The sequence below is a fragment of the Lepidothrix coronata genome, unplaced genomic scaffold (assembly GCF_001604755.1).
Source record: "Lepidothrix coronata isolate B3197 unplaced genomic scaffold, Lepidothrix_coronata-1.0 Scaffold52, whole genome shotgun sequence".
NCBI classification, from domain to species: Eukaryota; Metazoa; Chordata; class Aves; order Passeriformes; family Pipridae; genus Lepidothrix; species Lepidothrix coronata.
Genome location: NW_016690232.1, coordinates 2472680 through 2498625, shown reverse-complemented (window position 1 = coordinate 2498625; position 25946 = coordinate 2472680). Strand labels below are relative to the sequence as shown.

Genomic DNA, 25946 nt, shown 5'->3' with positions numbered 1-25946 from the left:
ACTTAAGGAAATTCTGCACATTACAGGGGTTTTGATTTGTAAGAACAAAAGTCACTTGGGGATATGTTTGAAACTTCAACCAGTATTTTGCCTGTAAAAGGACTCTTCTGTTGTTACAGTGAAAGGAGTTAATTCGTAGTTCTCAAATCTAATGTGTTACCAAATCAGTTTTCCTCCTTTTTGTGCATTTTTCCATAGTTGAGGAGGTCTGTGCACATGCATGAGGAAATAGGGGATCTGGTGGCCAGTAGGGTACAAACTGACAGTTGATCCATTATTGGGATCAGGAGGAGGATAGAAGGGTTGAGAGGGATGACTGGGAGAACTCGAGTATAAGAGTAGGAAGATGGTACAGAATCTTTGACAGTGGGAAAGCATGAAAAGTATAAAGAAATATCTCCAGGGTGGATAAATGGGTGTTGAGAAGGATGCCAGATCTATGCAGTGTTGTGTGAAAGCTACAAGGCATGTGGTTTTCTGCTGTCAGCCCATGTCTGAGTTGTTTGTGAAGTGTGCAAGCAAGGCTATAGCATCCAGCCTTCCTCTGTCACAAAGAACCCTCTGGTGGTGTAGCAGTAATTTGAACTGTGGTAGTCACACATGTAGAGGAGAGTTCACATTTATACTGTGTTTGAGAGAACAGTACTGTATATTTCAAATAGCTGTCCTACAAGTTGACCTTTTCTCTAGTCATTTGTGGATAAATACTGGTTTTTGCTTCTGTCTCCTTTTTTAGAGGCCCAAGGGGAAGAGGCCCACCTTCCTGGTGTTCAGAACCCATCGAGCGCCCATCCATTCTTAGTGCTAGTGAACTCAAAGAACTTGATAAATTTGATAATCTGGATGCTGAGGCTGATGAAGGTTGGGCAGGTAAGAACATCAGATTAATGGTCTGCTATTTGTACATGGAATGTTTCGGAAAGATTAATGGAACATTTGTTTACGCATCAGGTGCTCAGAGTGAGGTGGATTACACCGAGCAGTTGAACTTCAGTGACGATGACGAGCAAGGAAGTAGTCAAAAAGAGAAGGAAAGTGGGTGAGTTGGTGTTGCCAGCTGGGTGTGAAATGTCACTTAACTAGCCCAGCTTTTGGAAAGACTGAATGAAACTAGTGCAGGTACTCATTGCAATAAAATTTTTCCAGTAATTTAATGCTGTATTAAATTGCATGACTGCCTGCAGACTCCAGTCAGCTGGGTGTGTAGTGGGAATTATCCTTGCTCTGGGCAACCTTTGCTAAGAACCATTGAGGCTAGAAGATAATCACTAAATACCTTTGTGGAGTACACATGCCATTTTTGTTATTTCTTTGCACATAGTGATGAACAAACACCATCAAAAGATTCCAAGAGTCCCGATGACCAGAAGGAAGCAGAAGAACAGACAAGTGCTAAGTCTGCCACCCAGGTTTCCACAGCAGCAGCCAAAGGGTCTTATGGCAAGCTTGATCAGGTTTGTGTGCTCTTTTCTTCAGCTCTTCTGGCAGCAGCCTCGTCAGGAGAGTCTGACTCAGGTGTCTTTCCAAACTGTCAGGTCAGTTAAGGTTATGAACATGAGTGAAGGCAACTTTGCTGTAATGTGAGCTCACTTCTCACGTCTCAGGCCAATAGATTTTATACAGATCATGTAGAATTCATCAGCTCAGCCATTTCTGGTTTCCTCTGTTAGGGGAAGGTTGGCAACCACCTCAGTTTATGCCTGCTACAGCCCTATTTTAATTTTTTTCCCCAGGTGTCATGAAATGAGGGTTTAAAGGTTTCTCAAAACACCTTAAAACACTCATTTCACAATACCAGGAAAAGCTACTGTTGGCTTTGAAAATTTCCTAGAAATATTTCTTCTTGACGCCGGTAATAATGATGATGGAGGAACTGGGATTGGTTTTACTTGCATTTTCTCTGTATATAAAGATCACATTGTTTTTTAAGGGTTGATGCTACATTGAATCTGAGGAAAAACGGTGCACTAACATAAACTCTGACATTTAGATATGTGAATTCTTAAGTTGTTTAGCCCTCAGTACAAAAAGTGAAAGTGGTTTTGCCTTTGTTTTGCATGCAGATTTCTACTGAATGCAGATACCTTATTAGGTGTAGTATCTTAAAGCAGTAGAAAATAATAAATGTAAAATTTGTCAGTGTGGCTGTGGTTATGAGCTTGCTTAATCCTGGTACCTGTTTGATCCAACAGGATCGAGGTCCACCACAGCCTTCTATACATGAAAGAGGTGGCCCTGCTCTTCCTCCAAAATCTATTCTACCACCGGTAAGGAAGGTTGAAATTGTCCTTATTTCCTTGAGTTAAATTCTTTAATGCTTTCTTTAAAGCTGTGGCAGAGAGATTTAGAGTAAGAAATGTAAAAATATGCCTCAAATAACAGTAAACCTTTCCTTTAACAAGTAAAATGATCATAGTGCCTGGGGACAGTAGGAGTGGTACCCCAGCACATCCATGATGCTAATTGTGTAAAACAGCCCCATCTTGTAAGTAGCATGTGAATGGACAAGAATTTCAAAAGCTTTTAGTTATCCAGCCCCAGTTGGGAACTAGAGAGGACAGGAGCATGGGAACATTGCTGAGGGCTGACTGCCAAGACAGATGGGGAGATGAAGTCCCAGATGAAATGTGAACTAAAATCTCTGTTATCCTGAGCTACCTTGAAATTCTTTGGCTCCTTGGGGGATTTTTGTCTTGAGATTTACCCTGAGTCTCTGAGATTTAGAGCAACCTGTAACAGAATCTAAAAGTTGTTTGTCATCTTTGCTGCCACTTTGCCTTGAGGATGGTGAGGAGGGGTGACATGAGCCCAGCTGAATCTTTACGACTCCTTTCTGAGCTCAGGTTGTGAGAGTCTGAACTGCATCAGGAAGATGGGGGCTTACTTTTTCTTCCAAGTCTGTGCTGTGCAGATACATGTGCTGACAGATAGTTAAATGCAATATTTCAGCTGGCTGTTGATGTAACACGTGTTCAACTTCACTGGTTTTCATATTGCAGCACCCTCCTCCCCCTGATCGCCAGATGGGAAGGCAGGGACCCTTTCCCCCTAAACCAGTACCAGATGAAGATGAGATTTGGAAGCAGAGGAGAAGGCAGCAGTCAGAGATCTCGGCTGCGGTCGAGCGGGCCCGTAAGCGGAGAGAAGAGGAAGAAAGGAGAATGGAAGAGCAGCGGAAAGCTGCTTGTGCTGAAAAGCTAAAACGGTTAAATGAGAAATTCGGCTGCGTGACAAAACCCTCCCGGGAAGACCCTCTGAAGGAGAGAGAAAGGGAGCGCGAGAGGGAGAGGGAAAGGGAGCGGGAGAGGGAAAGAGAGAGGGAGAGGGAAAAGGAGAGGGAGCGGGAGAGAGAGCGAGAAAAAGAGAGGGAGAAGGAAAAGGAAAAAGAGAGGGAAAGGGAGAAAGAAAAAGAAGAAAAAGAGAAACTGGATAAGGCAAAAGAACAAGAAGTGGAGAAAGAGAAAGAAAAAGAGACGGAGAAAGAAGAGAAGGAGAATGAGAAAGAGAAAGAAGAGGAGAAACCAGCACATGAGGTTCCTGAGCCTGTAGAACCTGTGGCAACACCTGTAGCAGAAAAACAAGAAAGTGAAACCAAGAATAACAAGGAAGAAAAAGGTATCCTTGCACACAAGTGGGAGTTATCCTTCTTAAAGCTGAGTCACAGAGTGTAGCTGTAGTCTAGAAGTTTAATTTGCATACCTAATTAACCTAGTGCATCTAGACCATTTATTTTCCCGACACATTACATCTGATAACTGTCCTTTGAGCTAGGCCTGTTTGCCCAGCTCATCAAAAGATTAGGGAGTAAAATAGGTTCTGTGATTTGGGCTGGACTTTGAGGAATACAGATAGAAATGCAGGCTTTCTTCTCTTCCTAAAGAAGAGTGAGCCACCCGTGTTGCTTAAAAAGCATTGCAAATTATTTCAGCTATTTCGTTCTTTCAGCAAGCTGAGAGAAGTAGACACAAAGGGCAGCTATTTAAACATGGTACATTTTTTGTAGTGGAACTTGAATGCCACAACAGATCCGTTAGACTGTGCTTAGTAAGGTTATGTTATCCTTTATGTTATTCTAAACCAAGCCTTGGTTCATAAAAAAGGTTGATTAAAATGCACTGTGGTATCGTTGATGCACCACTTCTTAAATCACATTATAGGTACAACCTAAATGTCAGTGGTTGATTACCCAGTGTATTTGAGTTTAAAAGGGACACTGAGAGATCTGGTAACAATAGTGGTCTCTTTGAGGGCTTGTTCTTGACTTTTTTATTTTGCTTTTATTGGTTTTGGAAACTGAGCCTGTGACGTTAGAGAAGGCAGACATTTTAGGACAACATTCTTTATCTGACATTGTGGTGAAATTGTCGTAGTTCTGAGATTCACTCTTGTCTCCCTGGTGTGGGGTTTTTGTTGTTTTTCAGAAGATCAGGCAGTCTTTACTCGACAAGACAGTGGTCGGAATGAGAAAGAGGTTTCACAGGTGACTCATGAGAGTGAGCCGGATTCGGGATCTCAGCCTCGTCCTGCTGTTTCCTCAGGCTATTCTAAACAGTTCCAGAAATCACTGCCACCAAGATTTCAGAGGCAGCAGGTAATGAACCAGTTCATTAAAAGAAGGAAGCTCATTTAAAGAATGTCTTCTGCTTCATTCTGAGTAAGAACATGACCATAGGAGTTTCAAAAAGCTTAAGTTGTTGGTTTCCAGCTTCTATAACATCCATGGTATTGGCAGGAATTCCATGAAACACTTCTTGAACCTTCAAGGTACAAAAGTGAGCAGAAGGCAAGAGAGGTTTTAAAACTGGCTCACACTGGCATTGTGCTGTGGTTGCCTGTGGAACCGGGGGTCTGATGACTGATCATTGTTTCTGCAGCTTTTCCTAAAAGGGTTTGACACTCACGAATTTGAGTTGAACTTGGGTCCTGTGATCTGAAGAGCTCTTTGCATTAATGACATGTGTGAAGTATAGGTTGTTCTGTGTCTCAGCTGGACACCAGTAAAGCTGTAGCTATTTTAAATCATCCAGTCTGGTTTACTCCTGGTTCATCCTGATGAATGTTTACAGTTAACTCAGAAATGCTTAGTGTCCTAGAGATAATTGTACTACTTGTTGACAAGGGTTATCTGAGCTCTGCTCAAGTCTTCATCTTAACAGAAAGTCCTGTAATACTGTTTTCTGTTGTGCAGGAGCAAATGAAGCAGCAGCAGTGGCAGCAGCAGCAGCAAAGTGTCCTTCCACAGTCTGCTCCCTCCCAGCCTTCGAGTGGCCCTGTCCCACCCCCCCAGCACAGACCCCTTTACCAGCCCATGCAGCCACATCCTCAGCATTTGGCTTCCATGGGCTTTGATCCACGGTGGCTCATGATGCAATCCTACATGGACCCACGGATGATGTCAGGAAGACCTGCAATGGACATGCCTCCTATTCATCCTGGTAAATCTGGAAGCATTTCTCTGACTGTTGAATTTACTTGGTTTTGAAATAGAAGTCTTTCCCTGGCCACACTTTGTTTGGTGAATGGGTGGGTTTCTAAGAAGAAACCGACATTATTTTATTGTTTGAGACAAAATAGATTTTAATCATATGTGACTAAAATTATAGATGTATGAGAATGTATCCCTTTGACTATAAAGTAAAATCACAGCTATCACACTGCAACCATGTTAGTGACAGTTAAGATGATTCAGAATGTCAGCATAAACCTCTACTTTGTTACAGATAGTACAGCTGGCATGAGTTAGGTTGAACTGAGAGAAAGAGTGTATTTACCATTTGTGTTTCATTACATGTTAGCACTTGGCAGTACATTACTTTCTCAAAAACCCATGAAATTTTGTTACTTTTGTATGACATACTAGCAACTCCATAGTCTTAATAAATTCGTGGTTTCAGATTCCTGGCACTAAAAAGTCCTTTTTAATTTGTGGAATGGCCATCTGATTTGCAGTTAGGGAAGCTGTTTGGCATAAATAATAGAAGTCTGTCATGTAATGTAACAGAGATACCTGCCCAACTAATGAGCAAGGGAATGGATATCCTCAGTGAGTGCAGGGAATGAACAGAGAAAATGGCAGGCTAAGCAAAGTCAGTCAAAACTACAGAATGTCTTTAAAATGTTACAAAACAAAGAGAGCTGGAGTCCTTAACGGAGTACAAAAGATCACCTCTGTGTACACTCATCTTACCTTTTGCCATTGAGATCTTAAAGCAGAAACTTCATCCATGAAGGTCTGCACACCTGGTTCTCCCCATTATAATGAAAGCAGACAGATTTTTCCTTTTGTTGGTGCATGGGGTATGAGTGTTGAGTATGATTTAGTCATTCCGAGGTCAGCTGGCCCTGAGTAGACGTTTGGTTTTGACAGTGGAGGGTCAGGAAAGGAGAGTGGAGGGGAGAGAACAGCATTGCTTTGTACCTCCTGATAGGCTTTGTTTGCACTGGAGTGGATTTCTTTGCTGTTGTTAAACTTGTTTCAATTGTTGAACTTAACTCTGCCTCAGGAATTATGCCTCCCAAGCCACTGATGAGAAGAGACCAGATGGAGGGATCAGCAGCTGGCTCGGATTCGTTTGAACACATGGCTCGCTCGGCAAGGGAGCACACTGTGCCTCTGTCAGAGCCCCGCATGATGTGGGGGTCAGACCCCTACCCCCACACAGAGTCTCAGCAATCTACTTCTCCTCCCAAAGTGCTGGAAGAGCCTGACGACTTGAGGTAAAGCCTGAGTTACGTGCCACTGCACGTCACCTCTCCGAGTCACACAGACTCACACACTTGGCTGTGTAACGTGTTGCAAAACACAGTTTAAACTGACTGGGTTGTGGCTGCTCTTCACACACAACTTGAAAGGGGAGTTGTGACTGGGGGATGCAGTGTACTTAGTACTGTTGTATGGAACAGAAGGCACCCCTGCTCTGTAGTCCAGTGTAGAAAGACAATTTACCCCTTGGTTTAGGACCCTTAGCTTAATCTGATGAATGGTGATTGCCATATTTTGAATTTTCAGTTTTGTAGAACACTCCTGCAGTGTTGTCCTTTTCTCCATCTGCTCTCAGTTCTTCCCCATATTAGAGAACTTCTGTCTGATGTATATTTGTTTCAAAAATGGTGTGTTAAGTACAAGTGGTATAAAGCAGGACAGTCACTTCTGACCTTTCCTGCTCGATGGATGGTCAGGAAAGCTTTTCCTCTGTGTCTTAGAAGTATTCAAAAATTCTTTTTGCTCTGTTGCTGTCTGGGCAATACTTGGGGGCTTCATTTAAAATTATTGCCTGTTACTTCCTAGAACTGACACAAATCCTTAATAGAAAATTATTTGATTTGTGAGTATACGTATGAGTAAATTTTTTCCCCCCACACTAACATTCTTAATTGCTTTTTCCTTAGGTCTGAAGCACACTTGGAGCAAGAACGAGTTGCTGTCCCTGCCAGTGCTTATCCTGTAGAACACAACCAGTTGGACTCTCATCCAAAGACAGAATTTTTCAGAGAATCGGGAGAGGTAGAGGTACAGAAATTCCCAAGCAGGCCTTTGGAAGATGTACAACCTCTCCAAACTGACACACCTAACACAGCAGTTAATTTTGAAGGAGTGAATGAGAAAGTTACACGTAGCTCTCCAGAAGAATTGGTGCCTGTGGGGGAAAGTCACTCTTCACTAAAGAGAAGCATTTCCCATGGTTCAAGTCACTCTCTAAAATCAGAAGACCAGAGGAATGAAACAGCAGCAAATATCCCTAAATTAAATAACAGACCTATCGAGGCAAAGGAGACAATTGAGAGACTTGAGATCAAACCGAAAAAAGAAATTTTGATCAATAACAGAACATCAGAAGGACCAAAACCTGAGAAAACTTTCAAACCTAAGTCTGAAACAAGATGGGGTCCTAGGCCAGGTTATGGCAGGAGAGACGAGGGTGGTGATAGACCAGTCAGAAGATCAGGTCCTATTAAAAAACCTGTGCTTAGAGATATGAAGGAAGAGCGTGAGCAGAGAGAAGAGCGTGAGCAGAGAAAGGAAAAAGAAGGAGAAAAGACAACTAGTGAAAAAACAAGCAAACCTGAAAAAAGTGACAAAAAGGAAGCACCTCAAGTGCCACTGCCTCAGGCTGAGCCAGAGAGATCCACCTCCAGCAGCGCTCCTCTGGCTAAGAAGATAACCCAGGATGCTGCTCCGACCCCGGCGAGCCAGGAGGGCAGCCAGCCTGAGCCTGCAGCTAAGACTGTGGTGCAGCCCCCCACACCCCCGGTCCAGCAGCAGCTCCCAGCTGCCCAGCCGGCCACTCCCCAGCTTCCCCCAGCCATCCCTGCACCACCGCCCGCTCCGCTGGCGGCGCAGCCACAGCCCCACACGCAGCCGCCCGCTCCTGCCGCGAAGGAGGAGAAGCAGCCTGAGAAGGTGGTCAGCAAGGAGGTTGTGGAGAAACCACGCTTAGAAACCAGGCCAGTAAAGAGAGAGCCTGGCTTACCACCTAGGACATACTGGAAGGAGGCCAGAGATAGAGACTGGTTCCCAGATCAGGGATACAGAGGCAGAGGTCGCGGCGAGTATTATTCCAGGGGCCGTAGCTACAGGGGTTCTTATGGAGGGCGTGGTCGGGGCAGCAGAGGCCATAATAGAGAGTACCCACACTACAGAGATCCTAAGCCTAGAACAGACCATGTGCCTTCAGGGCCTGTTAGGCAAAGAGAAGAGAGTGAAACTCGTAGTGAGAGCTCTGACTTTGAGGTAATCCCGAAGCGGCGGCGCCAGCATGGTTCAGAGACGGACTCTGACAGCGAAGTGCACGAGAGCGCAAGTGACACTCTGCTGTCAGACAAAGACAGTGTCATCAAGGGCAAGCACCCGAAAAGAGAAGAAAGAGCTGATGGCAAGAAGCCTCCAAAGCCCCTGTCATTCAAACCCGAGAACAATATCAGGGTAGACAACAGATCTCTAGAGAAAACATACATAAGAGATGATGACAACAAACCCAAACCAGGATTTCTCCCTAAAGGAGAGCCTTCTAGACGAGGCAGAGGGGGAATGTACAGACGTGGTGGCCGGGATCCTGGTGGGCGTCCTCCACGTCCATCCACAATCAGGAGACCAGCCTACAGAGACAATCAGTGGAACCCAAGGCAAACAGAGATCATTAAACCGGAAGATGGGGAACCTCCAAGACGGAATGAGCATTATGGTCCTATACCAATTGATAAAAGACCTCCAAAATTTGAGAGAAAGTTTGATCCAAATAGAGAGAGGCCACGAAGACAAAGGCCTGCTCGGCCTCCAAGGCAAGATAAACCACCACGCTTCAGGCGCCTAAAGGAGAGAGAGGCCGCATCCAAGATAAGTGAGGTGGTAACCAGCTCATCAACAAGTGCCACAGTTACTAGTGCAGTTAATGAGCCCTCCAACCCTGCTCTGGATGTGTCAGGAAGTAAGACGCCAGACTTGTCCAACCAGAATTCTTCGGATCAGGCAAATGAAGAGTGGGAAACAGCCTCGGAAAGCAGCGACTTCAATGAGAGGCGGGAGAGGGATGAGAAGAAAACAGCAGATGCGGCAGCACAGGTGGCTGCAAAGGCAGGAGAAAACGCCGGAGCTCCAAAAAGGGAAATAGCCAAGAGAAGCTTCTCTAGTCAGCGGCCGGGGATAGACCGTCAAAACAGACGTGGCAACAATGGGCCAGCTAAACCAGGGAGGAATTTCTCAGGGCCCAGGAGTGAAAGGCGGAGTGGTCCTCCTCCCAGAAGTGGGAAAAGAGGGTGAGTACCACCTCCTGTGAGGAACCACATGTGGTCATGGCTTTCTGTTGACCTCTCGTGGTTTAAAAGCATAAGCAGTTAATTTAGATTTGTAGACTGATAGAAAAGAGAGTAAGACTAACACATGCACCGATGGCTCTGTACTTTCTGTTTTTTCTGTTTGTAAACAGACACTTGGAACCCGAAGCTAAGAGCAGAGTGTTCTTGTATGCACAATGCTAAAAATGCCTAATTAAAAAAATGGCAGTGCTCTTTCTGACTTGAGCTATGATTCTCAAGATTTGGATGAAAGCAGAAGTGTTTGTGTGAGCAGTTTTGCAGTTAATACATAAATTGCTGCATTGCACTTTAGTTCAATCACCTAACACAGACAAGCATGTTGAGAAATGCTTGTCATTTAGATTAAACTTTATTTTCCTGTATGCTGAGTTTGATGGGAAGTTTGACAGGGCATTTGATATTTCCCCAAAACAGCTTTTGCTGTTGAGCTTCTCATTGAGGAGCTGAAAGTAAAAGTCTGGATCCTACTAAGAAGTTGCACAGTAGACTCTTACAGCCCTACAGAGGGATATGAATGTTCTCTGTGGCTTAATTTTTGAATTTCTTTTCTAATACAGGCCATTTGAAGAGCAGGCAGCACCTGTGCCTGGTGTTGACCCCGCCAATGGCAGCTCTGTACATCAGGAGGACGGAGGTGCTGCTGCTGCAGGACAAAAGAGCACCAAGGATGCAAGTGGCAAAAAGAGAGAAGAACCAAAGGCTGGTCCAAAGAAGCCTAAGGAAAAAGTGGATGCCTTGTCTCAATTTGATCTTAATAATTACGCAAGTATGTATTGCTAATATGCTGATAATTTTCGGTAGTTCTGCTAGTTTTGTTGCATATAGAGCCAGAAGTTTGAAATCTTACAAAAAAGGGTGATTTTTTTTAGAACACCAAAGTAATTGTACACTTGAGCATTGCTACCTTTGTCATGTCTAATTAATGTATGTGCCTCTGCAAGTTGGCAAATGTCATTGTATGTTATTATGTACAGATAAAAACAATTTTCTACAATCATCTAATCTTGACTTTGTCATTCATACCGTTCTCCACCACATTCCATAATTTAGTTAACCTTCACAGGTAAAGGCAGGGGGATGTCACTGATAAGCTTAGAGCTAAAATCCAGGAAGGTTTTTCATTATTCGTTATTATGTTTTAGTTCATATTTCCTGGAGAATCTAGTACTGGAACCTCTAGTTTTCAAGTTCTTAAATATTGACTCCTTGTCTTCAAGCTCAGCAGCAAAGCACTTGGCAAGCAGAAGTTTGCCATTGATCAGGGCTCCCATCTGTGTCTGTGGGGCAGTAGCTTCCACTCTAAAGCCAATTTTGGCTTGGTGCATTGCACCTGAAGCTGTTAAAACAGCAGCATCTGTACCTTTCCTTTTCCTATAGGTGTTGTGATCATTGATGATCACCCTGAAGTGACAGTAGTTGAAGACTCCCAATCTAACTTGAATGATGATGGTTTCACAGAAGTGGTGTCTAAGAAGCAGCAAAAACGCTTGCAAGATGAAGAGCGCAGAAAGAAGGAAGAACAAACAGTGCAGGTACAAGACCAGCATTTATAGTGGGGGAAAATGCTACTTGCAGTACTGGGAATGTTGTTAAAGTGTGCAGAATCTTCCTTCCAAAGAAGCTGTATTATAGTTACATTTAATATTAAAATTGTTCAGATTTAATAAAATTAATGTTCATTTAGCCATCTTGAGATTCTGTACTTTTTGATGGGGCACTGTCGGGCAGGTGGAATTGGCAAACTGAAAACACCATTTTTCATACTGTGATAAAGATCCTGTTGCTTGTATATTCCAAAAGGAAAATGGATGAGAAATCATTGTTACTGTGATCAAATACTCCTTAAAAAATAAACTTCTTTAAGATTGGGTTAATCAGTTTGCTTTTTGCAATGAACAGTTGGTGTCTGTACAGACTGTCAGCTGTAAGAATAAAATGGGCTTCTGCTTGCAGGTTTGGACCAAAAAAGGATCAAGCGAAAAAGGCAGAGGTCAGAATTCCAAGCTCCCACCCAGATTTGCCAAAAAGCAGCAGCAACAGGCAGCAGCTGCAGCTGCACAGCAGGCACAAGCTCAGGCTCAAGCCCAGGCACAGCCCCCGTGTCCGGCACAGTCTCCAGCTCAGCCACAAGCTCCTGTTCCGACACAAAGCCAGGCTGCAGGAGGCACAGCCAGCACGGAATACACCGTGTCAGGCAAAGTCCTGCAGAACACCCAGGCTCACAACGGTCTGGGAACTGAACTGTGGGACAGCAAAGTGCCTCCTACAGCAGTTCTGAATGACATCTCTAAAAAATGTAAGTGGTGTCTTCTGGATTTGCGGGGGGGAGGGCAAACACTGTAGTTAGAGAAAGATGATTGCCAGCTGTCTCTCTGGATGTCTTTTTACCTGCAGATGTATTTTGCACAGAGAATAGAGGGCAGCATTCTTTTCAGCTTAGTAACAGCTGAAAAGAGGTTTTTGCAGTATAATATTACTCAATATTTTATGTTATCATGTTCTTCATTCACAAGCAATGAGCAAACTGTCACTCCCTTCAGGAGTCTGTTTTGTCAGGCTTGGTCATGCTTCCAGACATGATGATTGCCCCACTTGAAAGCAGCTAAATTGGTAGCATATAGTTAACTGCTGAATAGGTTAATTAAAGCTTATTTAATCAAGACATCTATAATTTAATTCTCAGTCAATTGATACCTTTAGTTGCATGCATCTAGCAACACTGAGGGTGTTTTTATCTCTTTTCTTAATTGTCAGTGGGACCCATTAGCCCACCTCAGCCACCTTCAGTCAGTGCCTGGAACAAACCTCTGACATCTTTTGGTTCAGCTACATCTCCAGAGGTAAGGGAAGAAGAGTAACTGTGTGTGAAGCTTACCCAAGTTAGATCTCATTGGAATTGGGTACAGATTATCAATTTATCCAGGTGTGCCTAGTATGTGTAAAATTCCGTGCAGTCAGGAGATAGCACAGAAACACGGGATACAGGCTAGTGCATGGAAAAAAGTGTTCTGTTGGTAAAAATTCAGCCTTTCCCAGATTTTATTGTTACCTGTTATTCAGTACATTTTTTGAGGAAAAATATTGCGAGGTTTGCATGTGAACACTTGTGTAGAGTTCAGTAGTGCAAACAGGATGTCTCCAGGGAACTAAATGGGTTTTTTTGTGTTCCATAAATCGGAGGCGCAAAAAGCAGTAGGTGCTTTATAACTGTGTTATCTCTGCTTATCCCATGGAATTTGCATAGTCCTAAATTTTACATTTAAAGTGCTGTGGTTTTACTTTCTTGGTCTTAATTGTTTTAAACTGCAGGAATGTGAGACAGCTGTCTTAGGAGACCATTTTAACTGCGTAACAGATCTGGAAATATTTTTAAAGTTATTACTGTTCCTCTGGAATTGAACATTAAGTGTTGAACTTTCAGGAGAATGCTGTGAACCTGACTCTGGACATTTTGATACTGTATTTGTGCCTCTTGGTCTTGATTGTGTTTACATATTTCTTCACTGCTTTTTTCTTGAGCTTGTATAAACAATACAGTACTTGAGGAGGAGGAAGTGTACATTCAGACATTGTTTATTCTTGCAAATCTGTTGCAGTCACAAATAATACTTTTGCTGGCAGAAGATAAAAGTACCCATTTAGTGGTTTTCAGCTGAGCATTCTTTGTGCTCTTTTCTGAACCGTAGTCATTGTATTGATACAGAAATTTTTCATAATGAATTAAATGTTTGCCTTTTAACTAGGGGACAAAGCCTGGACAAGAAGGTGGAGTCGATCTTGGTATAGAAACTATTCAGTTTGGAGCCCCAGCTTCCAGTGGCAGTGACAATGAAATTGGCCCTGTACTTTCTGAGAAGTCCACAGACAAGTTACCAGAACCAAAAGAGCAAAGACAGAAACAGCCTCGGGCTGGACCCATCAAAGCACAAAAGGTAAAGGGTCGTAATTTCAGTACAAACTTCTAAACTTAGAGAACTTCAGCCAAAAGAAGGTTACAAAGAATAGTCATTCAGTCAGGACTAGACCCATAAAAACTACATTCCCTTTTTATATTTCCTAAAACTGAGTAATACTAATTAGGTAATCAAGCTTATCTCAGTTTAAGAAAATAATTGTTGCTTGCCTTCCATAGGTTTAGGGCCACAATAGGTTTAGGGGCTCTGTTTGATCATCACCATCTTGTATTTCTGTTATTACCACTCATAAGGAGGAATACCTTCTCCTTTTGTCATTTAGATTACACTTGGGGATCTTTCACATTCATGAAAGCTACATTTCTGTTATTTCCACCTCCAGTGCACAGTAATCTGTGCATCACTACCACTCAGCACCAGCTTCTACCTCCCAGAAAGAGACAGTTCCAGCAGATAAACGTGGCTGGTGACTTTTAGAATCAGCTATTTCAGTCCTCTTGATGTCTGAGATTTGGCAGCAGTCCTGGTGTAATTAAAGCCCTTTTGTCTTTCGAGAAGACTGGGTGTTTCTTTGTGTTGCTTGGTTGGTTTTTGGTGGTTGGTTATTTTTTTTCCCTCCTCCCAGAAAAAAAGAGCTGAAATCTGCAAGTGTGGTCACACACATAAAATGAATTTAACTTCTTCTGTATGAGACCCTGAGTGGGATGTTGCAGCTAATGGCTTTTATTGCAAACTGTAAAACCCATACAGCAGACAATATGCAGTAGTTAAAACTGCTGGTGAATTGCAGTAACCCATATCTCAGATATATTGCAGCATGCTTAAAACTGCCCACATAAAATCACTTACAGATGCTGAACTCCAAAGTTAAATAAGGAGTCTGCATGGTTGTAGAAAGTTCCTTTTTTCTGCTTGGTTATAGCTATCAAGAACCCTGCAGGGTTTATTGAAAGACATGTGTGACTAAATGGTAAATTAATTGGAGGTTAACAATTTTTTGCACTTTTGGATGAGAGGGCTGTAATCCTTTAACTGTCTTGATGGCAAAAAAAAAAATCCCAACAAACAAACATTTCCTACACACCCATCACCCCCGTGGTGATATTGTTTGCTGTGAAGCCTAAATACAAGCTTATGTTCAGGACTGGAGGTTGGTATTGAATTAATATGGGCAACGTAAGAGGATCATACTTGAAACAAAGCAATTTGCCTTTCTAAGTGTGACCTTAAAGTGCCTGGAAGTATTTCAGCCTCTGTAAACTCTTAGGGCAAAAATTATTTGGGTGAGGTGGGCCTGATGTTCCTGATTGCAGCGTTTCAGAGCTCAGGCACTGGCTCCTGCTTTGTTTCCTTCCTCCCCCACAAAAGCCAGTCTCTGCTGGCCTCCTGAGGGTACCAAATGCCTTTGGGAAACTCCACCCTTCCAAAGCCATCATATTGTAGAGAGTCTCCATCTACTGCTGAGACAGCTGGTTTGTATTTATAGGGACAATACCAGCAGCTTCTGTCTTTCCACTATCAAAGCTTAAGGGATAGGATTTTAAGGACTGCCTTTAAGGAATTCTTGTTCTGCTCAGTAGTGAAGCCAGAAAGGACATGGCTATTGAAACAGCAGAGCATTCAGGCTCCCTAAGGCCCTTCATTCTGCTTTAGTTTAGCTGCACATAAAGGAACTATTGAATTGCAGCAGTTATTCCAACCGTGGTGTCTGCAATGGAAGGCAACACTTGTGCGTAGGTGTTTTATTTTTTCTGGATATTCCCTTAGTGATCAGTTCCCGGGGAAAAGTGCTGCCAACATCCATATGTCAAGATAACTTTAAATGAAGGTAGGGTCTTCTGTTCTAGTTTCCTGGGGCCCTGTAAATTCCTGATTCTCTGAAATGAAAATAACCGGTGTGTATACACAGTCATGTGGCTTCTGTATGTTTTTCTGCTTTTCTGTATTTTCTGCTTTTCTGTATTTTTTTCTGCTTTTCTTGTAAGGACAGTCAAGCTGACTTTCCTGTGTAGATTTTAACTAGGTCTTATTTTAGTTGAACTCTACCACTTCACATTAAAAATGTATTGCTCAAAAACAATGGTTTAAATAACTAATGTTCGAAATTAACACATTTCACGGACGAATTGCGAACTTAGTGTAAAATGATTTTTCTGTTAGGAAATGCTTACCCTTCAGGAAAGCTTTGTTATATTTAAACAGTTAAGCATGTCAGAGTATTCTTTGTTGGATAGGACATAGCAGGGAAGACATCACTGACAAGTTAACACTAACTTAGCTTCCAGACTTGAGTCCGGTAGAAAACAAAGAGTATAAGCCTGGTCCTATTGGGAAAGAGCGTTCTTTAAAGAACAGAAAGGTGAAGGATGCCCAGCAGGGAGAGCCTGAAGGACAGGAGAAGCCATCTCCCACCTCTGTCAGAAGTCCAGAACCTGTCACTACAAAGGAAACCAAAGCAACGAGTGAACTGAGCACGGAAATAGGAACGATGATATCTGTATCTGCTCCAGAGTTTGGAACAAACACAAAGGTAAGAAAACCACTGACAAATAACTGAGCACTGTATGTAAAATATGATTGCAGTGAGGTAATTGCCACCTGGTGGTAGTTACCTGGACAGCAGAGCCTATTGAACAGCAGATATAAAACATTAGTACTGCTTGAATAACAGCTCTGCAGGAGTGGTAGGAGACATGCTGTTTGTCACACCCTGTGCAGAGACCAGCTGGCGAGATTTTAAACTGTCCTGCTGCCGTATGGATGGGAGCACTCAGTCCTGAGTGTTGCTGTGGAGAGTGGCACTGGAGCCTGGTGTAGGCAGAGCCTGTAAATTCAGATAAATGTGATGGATGCAAGATGACTTCCAGCAGAGAACTGGAGTGCAGTAGTGTGTATGATTGCTGGCTGAGTGCATGGATGACCTGTAGCTGTGAAATAAGTGCTGTTCTGTGAAAAGAGAAACCTCTAAACTGGGAATATGCTAAGGCATTGGCTAAGGCTTGTTCCATTTACCTAAAGGGTCTGTTCATCAGGTCCTCTGGGCTTAGACACTGTCAAGATATCCCTGGCAGAACTCCTTCAGGATACTGAGGACTCATCATAGTAGTTTGCACAGAACTACCCTGACTTCTTTATAGCTGTTCAACAGTGAGATGGAGACTTTCTCTCAGTATTCATTGTTCTACAGCTCAGTTCTGAGCTGTGGTGCATTGATAGCACTGGCTGAAAAACATCCCCAGAGGTGCTCTCCTTTTTACCTAAGGGCCTGTGTGGGGAATGCAGCATTGTCTCTTGAGCAAGAGCTATGGTTGTCATCTCTCAAATGTAAAAGAGCCACAGTTTGAGTAGCTACTAGTTAATAGTTACACCTTCTTTGGTAAGGGAAAAGTGCTTCTTGTATGTTTGAGAAGCAGTTTTGTTTGTTGTGTGCTGTTTCAGTCATCCTAGTCTTAATCAGGAATCATCTGATGCCATTAAGGAAAACTGATTCTCTGCTAAGGTTCCATTAAGAGTTGAAGAATCTGAAATGTGGACCACTCACAACTGACCCTTGTCACCCGCAGTTGGAAAAAACCAAAGCACAGGACAGCTTTGGCAGCTTTTTGCCAAGGTGCCATGCAAGCAGAAGATGGTGTGTTCTCTCAATGAAGTGTTGTTGTAGTGTTAGGGAGGATATTTGTGTCCAACCATGGTAGCTGTAAACTTGATTTTTGAGTGGAATGGCAAATACTTGAGAAAATTCAGTGCTGGGATTTCTCATCCTTCCTGCCTGTTTCCGTCTTGTAAGTAGCAGTGAGTGGTTTATGTTCATCCCAGAAAAGGACAAAGTGCCCTTCTTGTATGAGAATCAGAGGTGTAGAGCAGTAAACACCAGCTTGCTCGGGTATTTGGTAAGAAGGCTGTTTGTCTCTATCCTGTGCTTTCTCACTGTCTTACCAGCTCCTGTGACCAGAGCCCAACATGGGAGGAGATGCTTTTTCTAAGCCACACACAGAATAGGAAACATATCTCTGTTATGCAGGCTAACTCAATATAATCAAGTAGCTCTACTAAAATCAGCAGAATTTACTCTCTACAATTGTATTTTTAAAGGATGAGTTCTTCAAAAGGAGAGTCTGGATTTTGTGCCTATCTAGTCTTAGTGGATTACGTGGATTGCCAAAGTTCTTTGAACTACCTCAGAATTAAAGCACCAAGATTCTGTCTTCTGGAAGGAGGACCAGAGTGGAAGGAAACTTTCCAGTTTGTGTTGCATATAATTTTTCCTCATTACGTGTTTGCTAAAAGAAGCCTTTAATAATAGGCCTAAATAGTCCAGTCTTAACAGCACCAGGTTTGTTTGCTTTTGAATTCCTCTGTCATGAGTAGTTTCTGGAGCATCAGTAAGTTGATTTTTTTCTAGGAAAGAAGTGGGTATATTTTATATTTAATTCTCTGGAAGTTGATCCAACAACCTGCAACTTTATTGGATAAGATAACTTTCATCTAGATTATGCAGGAATAAACCTGCAATAAACCTTGCTACTTTTTTAAGTGGCTTTTAAAAGGGGTTCAAATACTGCTCTGGCCTTGGAGTTCTTGTATTGCAACTGCTCTTTCTTGTCTTTGTACTCTTTCTGTCGCTCATTAATGATGGAAGAAGTTTTGACATCTTAAATCTGTTGTTTTAGTGTCAGGTGTTGAAGTTTTAGCAAACCTTCTCTTTTGATGCTCTTTAACATCCTTCTCAAAGATTATTGCTCAGCTTCTAGGAAGGCACACTTGGTGTATTTGATGATTTAAATGGCTGTAAAAGCCAGCTGTCCTCCTTCAGAAGCTTTGTAAGAGTACCCCATCCATTCCAAAACAAACATCTTGATAAGAGCATGTGCATTTAATCATGCAAGACTGTTTTACCTTAGAAACTGTATAAATGTAAATCAACTCCTACTGGTGGGATGTTTATTTAGAACATGAGTGTGATGCTCCAGAGCAATTGCAACTGTTTCTCTTGGATTTTGCAGTGTTTTTGTAGTAAAGGCAATCTGATGTGTCCATTTCTGAATTGGGAAACACACCTCACCCCTTGCCTTTCCCCACCTATCCATGGTCTAAAGCTTTGAAGTTTTCAGATCACAGGAATGATCAGTACCTGGCTGTGGGCACCAAGTATTTGCACAGGTAGTTGTGTCTTACAGAGATCAGGTCTAAAAGGACACAGGCTGTTTTTCAGAATATCTTGAATATCTTTCAAGCTCTAGTTTGGGTGATTTATGCAAATCAGGAGCAAATCAAATAGCTAATTAATCCTGTAGAATACTCTGATCCTTTACAGCAAGGTCAGCTCTGAGGTCTGCCTTGTCCTTTGTCCATCAAGTCACTTGAGGTTTTGTGATCTTCTTAAGAGAAAATTAGCTAGTTATAAAAGGTTTGCCTGTTCTTTTCCTTCAGATATAAATAACTTGTAGATAACTCCAAAAAAAGCATGAACAGCTTTTTGCTCTAGCTGTTACTAGTTTATAATGAACTAATCAGTTGGGTTTTTCAGTCAAACAGTTGTACAAGAGAATCACTTCAATTGAATTACAAAACATTATGGTGTTAAGCCATATCTAACAGATTCCTGGACCTAATGTACCAGGAAATGAAGGATGGTTATTAACCTACAGGTTATGGAGTGGTGTTCTTACAGCTAAAGCCTTGTCTGGTCTGCATGTTCAGCACATAAAACACCCTTATAGGATGGTTCAGCACTGCACATACACTTCTGAGGGCACCAGAGCTGGTACAGTGCTTTGGTTTTAATTCTAGTAAAAAGGGGTTTCTTGTGCTGTGAGTTTGCAAAGTGAGAAAGCTGCCATTAGTCTTGATCTGATTTCTTTTGTAAGGAATTTTAGTGCTGAGCCCCTGTAAAAACTGCATCCAAACCTTGAAGGATTTTTAATAATGTTACAGTAAAATCTTCCTTTTTCTTACTGAGGAACACATCCTAAAAAAACCAAGAAGCCAGTTCATTAGAAGGCCCTTGTGATTAAAGCAGCCTTGTGTGCTTGCTTTGTTTTATCCAGTCTGAAGTTGCCTGTTGGAATTCAGTACAAATATGCAACTTGCAGTTTGGTAGTTGGGATTGTGGGAAGCATCATATATCTTGTATTTCACCAGTTTAACAAGTAAAGGAAGTAACTAAATGGAGAAAATAGTTCTCTCTTTTCTTCAGCAGTATAAAAGTAAGTTGATGTGCAAATTGTGTCCTCTCACCCCTTATGGTTTAGCTTGTCCTAGTCATTTACCAAAATGAGCTCCTCCTTTTAAGGAAGATTCTTTGTTATTTGTCAGTATCTCAGTGCTTTAATTGCTTTTTAGGAGACGTTGCCGTAGACTTGAGGAGTAAATTGAGTGTGCACTATTTTAGTAACTTACTGTCATACTGGTTGGATGCAATTAAACAAGCATTTTATAGTTTTTCCCTTCAAAATCGTTATGTATTGGCAAGTCCAGGCACTCAAGAATAGTTCTGCTGCTAATTTGTCCTTCAGTTCCTTTGCAGTGTTTGGTTCTGAATGGACGATAGAGCCTTTCCTGAGCTTCAGACATGTAAAACTTTGGAGTTTGCAGTGCTTGCTGGAGAGTGGATCTTGGCTAGTCCAGGATCACACCATTTCTCTGGCAAAGTCTCTGGGTCAGGTTCTCCTAACACCTGTTTGCCTGTCCAGAACATGCTCAGGAGATGACAGTGGTGAGAACTGCAAACCAGCACTGAACAGGGCTCACAGAAGTACCAGTGCCACTGTAGGTCATTCTCTGAGGGCTGACAGTGTTCAAGGAGGCACTTTCCTCAGGCCTTTTATATCTTCAACTAGTCACTGTCTACAGCAAGGGTCATGGCAGTGGACCGTGTTTTTTGAGCACAGTAGGGTCCACTTCACTGTGACAGACCAGCTTCAAGGAAAACCTCTGGGTAGACTGGAAACCTCAGTGCTTTTCTTCTTTGAAGTCACTACCCAGTGCAGAAATGAGGAGGTAGCCTGCACCATCCAGAGAATCTTGTGACTTTCTGAAACAAGACTTACAGGAAAAAGAAAATTGTTTTGCAAATTGCAGCCATCCCTTTGTGTTCTTTTTAATCTGGAGCGTTGCTTGTCATAGTAAGAAATTTCTGTATTTATTTAAAGCTACAGAAAGCTTTCAGCCAATATATTTTACTTTTAAAGTAGGCTAAAAGTGCCCACAGATGGCTAAAGCATCTTGGGTGTCAGATGATCATTGGTTGCACCATCACAGTTCAGTATTAAAGTGCCCAGGCAGTACATTGCTCTGAGTGTTCTTGCTTTACAGACTGTGTTTTGACTTGTCTCCAGATGTACATTGTGAGGTCATGAGGCAAACTGTAATCTCCCAAGAATTCTTCTGACCTCAGTAGCAAGTCAGCAAGAAGGACTGCCAGACATGCCTTCTAAGAAAAAGAAAATGGTTTGAAGTTCTAATCTTCTGTTGCTTGGTGAACAGCTCCTGTAGGAAGGCTGACACCTGTCCAAGAAATTTGAATCTTAATTTAGGTAAGGGAGATATTTTAATGGAATTGTTTTTCTTCACAGGAGTCTGTAACAGACTACACTACACCTTCTTCTCATCCTAACACAGTGGCTACTAGCAGTACAAAAATGGAGGAGACTTTGGTGACGAACGTAAGTGTATTGCAGTGATCATCTTGACTTTGAAGACAGGAAAATATTTTCACACTTCTTTAAAGCACCAAAAAGTGCCTTCAGTAAACAAGTCAACAGGTTCCTTTCATGTGAACTAGCTCTGTGTTACCCAGTAATCTTACTCTGAAGGACATTTGGTTTGATTAGTACCTGCTCATGAATTCTTCGGGTATTTTCTTGTCTTTTGAACTATCACAGTGAGCTAAAGAGCACAGAAAGTGGAGATGTTCATAGGGACAATTCTAAAAAAGCAAAGACAGGCATAATAAGGGAGTGTGTTCTTGGCAGCAGTTGAGACTTGACCCCTGGTACCAGTAGCAAAGTTCTGTACCTGAGGTTGAAAAAAGGCTTTTACAAAGAAAGCAGTTTTGAACTGTAGCCTGAAATCACAACAACTGCATAGAATGGGAGCAGCTGAATGGTTTGTGAAAGCAGACAGGAGGCTTTCAGGTGTTCAGTTGCCGTGGAGGTGAGATGTTTGCAGTCCTCAAAGCCAGTGATCCTGACTATGTGAGTGTGGCATAGTGATTGAGAGAACCAGCTGGGTTGTGACTTGAGTGTGCTGGGACATCAGGGAGCTTGGATCTTGTGATTTTTGCTGTTAGAGTAGCAGAAATAGAATTAGTTGAGAGTCACACTGATTGGGGAAAGAAGAATCATACAGTAGGATCTTAGTTTTTTATGAGGATGTCTTGTGAATGCCATCTAAAAATGCTTTTCAGCTTACTGCAGCATCATTTTGAAGCATTACTGGTTGAACTTCTTATTCTTCTGCTGGCTTTTGTGATAGTGTTGTGGTTTGTGCCTTTGGTGGTTAGTTTGGAAGGCCGAATTCTTTTGTGTTAATGATATCCTATCCCTGTGGATGTGGGAGTTGAATTTCTAACAGAGGAATTAGGGGCTTCTGGCCACAAAGGATCTGTGCCATCCCCTGCTTCAGAGCTTCAGTATCTGTCTTTTGGATTAGCCTTATCTCATCCGGTAGAAGTCCATTAGCTGTGCTATGAATGGAGAAAGGAATGGCTAGAAGTGATAGACTGGCCACTGCAGTATTTTTGATGCATTTCCTTTGAACCTTCTAGGAAATGCGTTGGTGTTTTCATAGGCAAGGATAGCAATAGCATTATGTCAAGTTTATTTCCCCAAGTATCACATCTTTCATCTTTTGAAAGAGAAAATAACTGAGTTCAGTTATTGGATGGCAAATCTGGTTTAGTTTGTTTCATGGTCCTATGACTTTGCAGGTCTATAAAAGCTTCCTCTTTTCACAAACTACATCTCAGAATTCAAGGTCCTGAAGCCCCACGTACTGTATTGGTACAAAAAAGGACAGATTTGGCTTGGGGAGAATTTTTGCATATCAGTAAACTGAAATGGTACTGGAAGTTAAATCCCAAAACAGACAATTGGTGATTGTTTATGCAGAGGACATGGGCACCTTAGAACCTTAGTCTTCAGCCTCTTAAAAGAGATGAGAAGCATCTTGGCACCTGCTGAATGGCCTTTCCCTGCCTACCAAATTTTCACCTTATTTTATCAGAATCTCCCTGCCAAATGCTCAAGCCTTGAAGAAATTGTAGCTCACTTGATAAAGCTTGAGCTTTGCTTTCTGGGGCTTTTTCTAGTAGACGTAGTTAGAATGTGATGTGTGTTGCCTGCCTTTCAGGTGCCCCTGCCCCACACCCTTCCCCTCCCTAGGAGGGAGACTTTACAACAGAGCTCCAGCCTAACTCCAGTTTCTCCCGCTACCGTCGACCTCACCCTCAAGGTATGTACCACATCCCTCTAAGGGTCGTTTTCTTGCATGCAGGGGAAAAAGTTAATGGAGAACTTGCTGGTGAACCTTTTTTTAGAGCCTTCCTTTGTTTCCTCTGCTGAACTGCTTTTGCATATAAATGGATGGCTGAAACACGAGACTCTATCAAAAGATGCATTTAAATTATAGATTTCTAACCCCGTTTTGCATTAACACTTGGCATCTCAACCAGTCTTGGCTCCCACTGCCCTGAAAACCAAGATCCCAGTGTTTTAGCGTTGTACCATGGTGCTCATGGCAAACCATCAGAATCCAATGAGGATTTTTGAGAGTTTAGCTTAAAATAAGTTGCCTGGTTTGGTATTAAAGGCTTTAAGGAGTTGCTTGGTAAGCCGAGCTTGATTTCTTCTTAGCTGTAAGCTTCTGGTGCAGTGATAATGTGGTTTGGAGTTGGATGGCTGAAGTTCCAAATGGTGAAATGTAGGTGGTGTGTTGGTGTCTCTGAAGGGCAGTTAGATCAGCGAGTCAGAATGTGTTTGGTTGTGTTATAAATGTTCTGTTGTTTTCTGCTCTCCAGGGTAGAGCAAGTGTGTAGAATATTTTGAATGGTGTTTTCCTATTTTGTTAGATTTTGGACTGCATTATATAACTCACTAACACAGAGTTGGGCTCTAGCTTTGCTACTGTATTTTTAGAAGTTGTTGGTCTTTTTCATTTTTTTTGGTGTCCTAGATCTGCTTTGTGATTCTGACTGCAGGTGACTGAACCAGTAGAAGCATTGTTGCTGCTTCTAGTATTGAGGAAGAGTGATGCTTGAACTTAGTTTCTCTAAATTTTTTGAAGAAATTAAACTAGAGATTGGATGCAGAACTAACACTTTGGAGAAACTTGCCTGTCAATCCCAGTGAGACTTGTCTCATTGGTGTCATTTGACAGCTGCTTGCTTGTGTTCTCTACAGATGATAGATATTAATGTCCTCTTGTTGAATCTTTGCTTTTCTTTTGTTAACACTTTATTTCCTAAAAAGTATAACATCTTTCTAAAACAATAGACCAGCAGAAGTGGGGAGAGGACTGGACAGGGACAACTAGTTTAACAAAAACCTAGTTTTCTGTTGCATTCTTGTGTAAGCAGTTAGCATAGTCTGACTTTCTGGCGTCTGAAAGCATTGCCTACAATAGTGGTCTGACTGTTTAGCAGCTGGAGATCTGAATCCCATGGAATACAGGTGGGAATGTTACTGCAAAGAGTGTGACAACATGCCATTGTGGAGCAAACTATGGTGTTCATGTCATTGATCCTGCAGTTTCCTTTTTCTGCTGTTCTGGTTTTGGTTGTTTCTCAGTGGATGATAGATTTTGGATGTGCGGTGACAAAATATGTCAAAGACTCATGTTTTGAGGCTACCTTGAAGAACCTTCTGACGAAAATCTGAACAGAAAAGCATTTGGAAACTGCTTCTCCCTAATTTCCTTATTCCAGCCACTGGAGCTCTACCTTCTGTTTACAAATGCTGAAGGCAACGAGCTTGTTTGGAAGCACACATTGAGACTGTCACCTTCACAACAGGCCTTCTGGTCCAGGCAGAGCAGAGCCGCTCTTTTGGCATCCTCTTCAGTATAATCCTTGCTTTTTTTAAAAGATACTTTTGGAGCAGGAGAGAGTAAAGCATTTCCTTCCTTCTCTTAAAAGAACATGATCTCCAGGTTCTGCCTCCATAAAGGATTAATTCCTTGCACCTCCTCTTACCTCCATCCCTTGTCACAGAGAGCTGTCTGTGAAGAGACTCAGTGGGGAACTCAGCCATAATCAGTCCCACTACTTGGCATCATTCTCCCATGGTGTAGGTGTAAGGTGCTCCTATGGGAAGGCTTGTTGAGGTCTCATTTCCTTGGAGTAACTTTGCTAAAGACACCTTCACCAAGACAGACATCCTCTTAAGGGCTTGGCTGATAGGGCTGTTGGTAGGTGAGGAACTGAACAAAAGAAAGTCCAAAGCCCTCTTAAACTGAGCTGCCTGACCTTCCACGTTCTGAGGTTTCGTCTGAGATTCCTGTGTAAGCATCTGGTCTGGAATCTGACACATTTTGACTTTCTGATCACTTAGACTTTGGTGCACTGAAGGATATGCACACTGGGATTTATCTCCAGCGAAGGTTTTGGGTACTGGACCATTATTGCAGTGGGAAGGCACCAGTGGGTCAACAATAAAGAGAAGCCTCAAGCAACCACAATCTCCTCCTTTCCCCATAACTAAGTGAGCAGTGAAATTACAGCACTAACCCCAGCCTCACTTAATTTAGAGCCTCTTACTCCTTCATGTCTGGTCTGTAGGTGGTGCTGCATAGACATTCCAAGTGTACCAGTCTCTCTTGCATCTTTTTTTTCAGCTTAAGAAGTTAGAGGTTGTTCAGAAGCTCTCTGAAAGCAAAGCTGTTAGAAAACTCAGGACTGTGTTACGTGCCCTGGGTATAACAAAATGCATTGTGTAGCTTTTGCTATCAGTGGTTTCTCCAGGACATCATGAAACTCACTGAACGTTGCAGAAGCTTCTGTACCTCTGTTCACACATTCACAGGTACTTACTTTCTCTTAATGCCAATGCAATACACTTAAGCAAAATAATTTACAGTAGGTTAGTAATAAATTTTGAAGTTTGGCCTGTCTGGAAGAATCAAAATCAGTTTGGAGGAGAATGTGTAGGAGAAACAGAGAATGATTGCTGGGGAAGATGATCTCAACAATGAAATTAGGTGACTTGCCTCTGAAGGATTCAA

General features: G+C 42.3%; 1 protein-coding gene across 7 annotated transcripts in view; it reads left to right on the top strand.

The window, feature by feature from the left end:
• PRRC2C (proline rich coiled-coil 2C) overlaps window positions 1-25946 on the top strand; it is a 70951-nt gene that overhangs the window by 27896 nt on the left and 17109 nt on the right. For 2 of the 7 annotated variants that reach the window (XM_017815655.1, XM_017815661.1), the window contains 17 exons: window positions 737-870; window positions 952-1039; window positions 1322-1454; window positions 2193-2267; window positions 3000-3615; window positions 4425-4591; window positions 5189-5435; window positions 6504-6717; window positions 7390-9753; window positions 10371-10579; window positions 11191-11345; window positions 11767-12109; window positions 12568-12653; window positions 13557-13745; window positions 16006-16257; window positions 21302-21391; window positions 23079-23180. In XM_017815655.1, the coding sequence (XP_017671144.1) occupies window positions 737-870; window positions 952-1039; window positions 1322-1454; window positions 2193-2267; window positions 3000-3615; window positions 4425-4591; window positions 5189-5435; window positions 6504-6717; window positions 7390-9753; window positions 10371-10579; window positions 11191-11345; window positions 11767-12109; window positions 12568-12653; window positions 13557-13745; window positions 16006-16257; window positions 21302-21391; window positions 23079-23180 (5464 nt within the window). Of the gene's footprint in view, window positions 1-736; window positions 871-951; window positions 1040-1321; window positions 1455-2192; window positions 2268-2999; window positions 3616-4421; window positions 4592-5188; window positions 5436-6503; window positions 6718-7389; window positions 9754-10370; window positions 10580-11190; window positions 11346-11766; window positions 12110-12567; window positions 12654-13556; window positions 13746-16005; window positions 16258-21301; window positions 21392-23078; window positions 23181-25946 lie in introns of all 7 variants that reach the window. The other 5 variants (XM_017815656.1, XM_017815654.1, XM_017815657.1 and 2 more) reach the window with 4 other exon arrangements.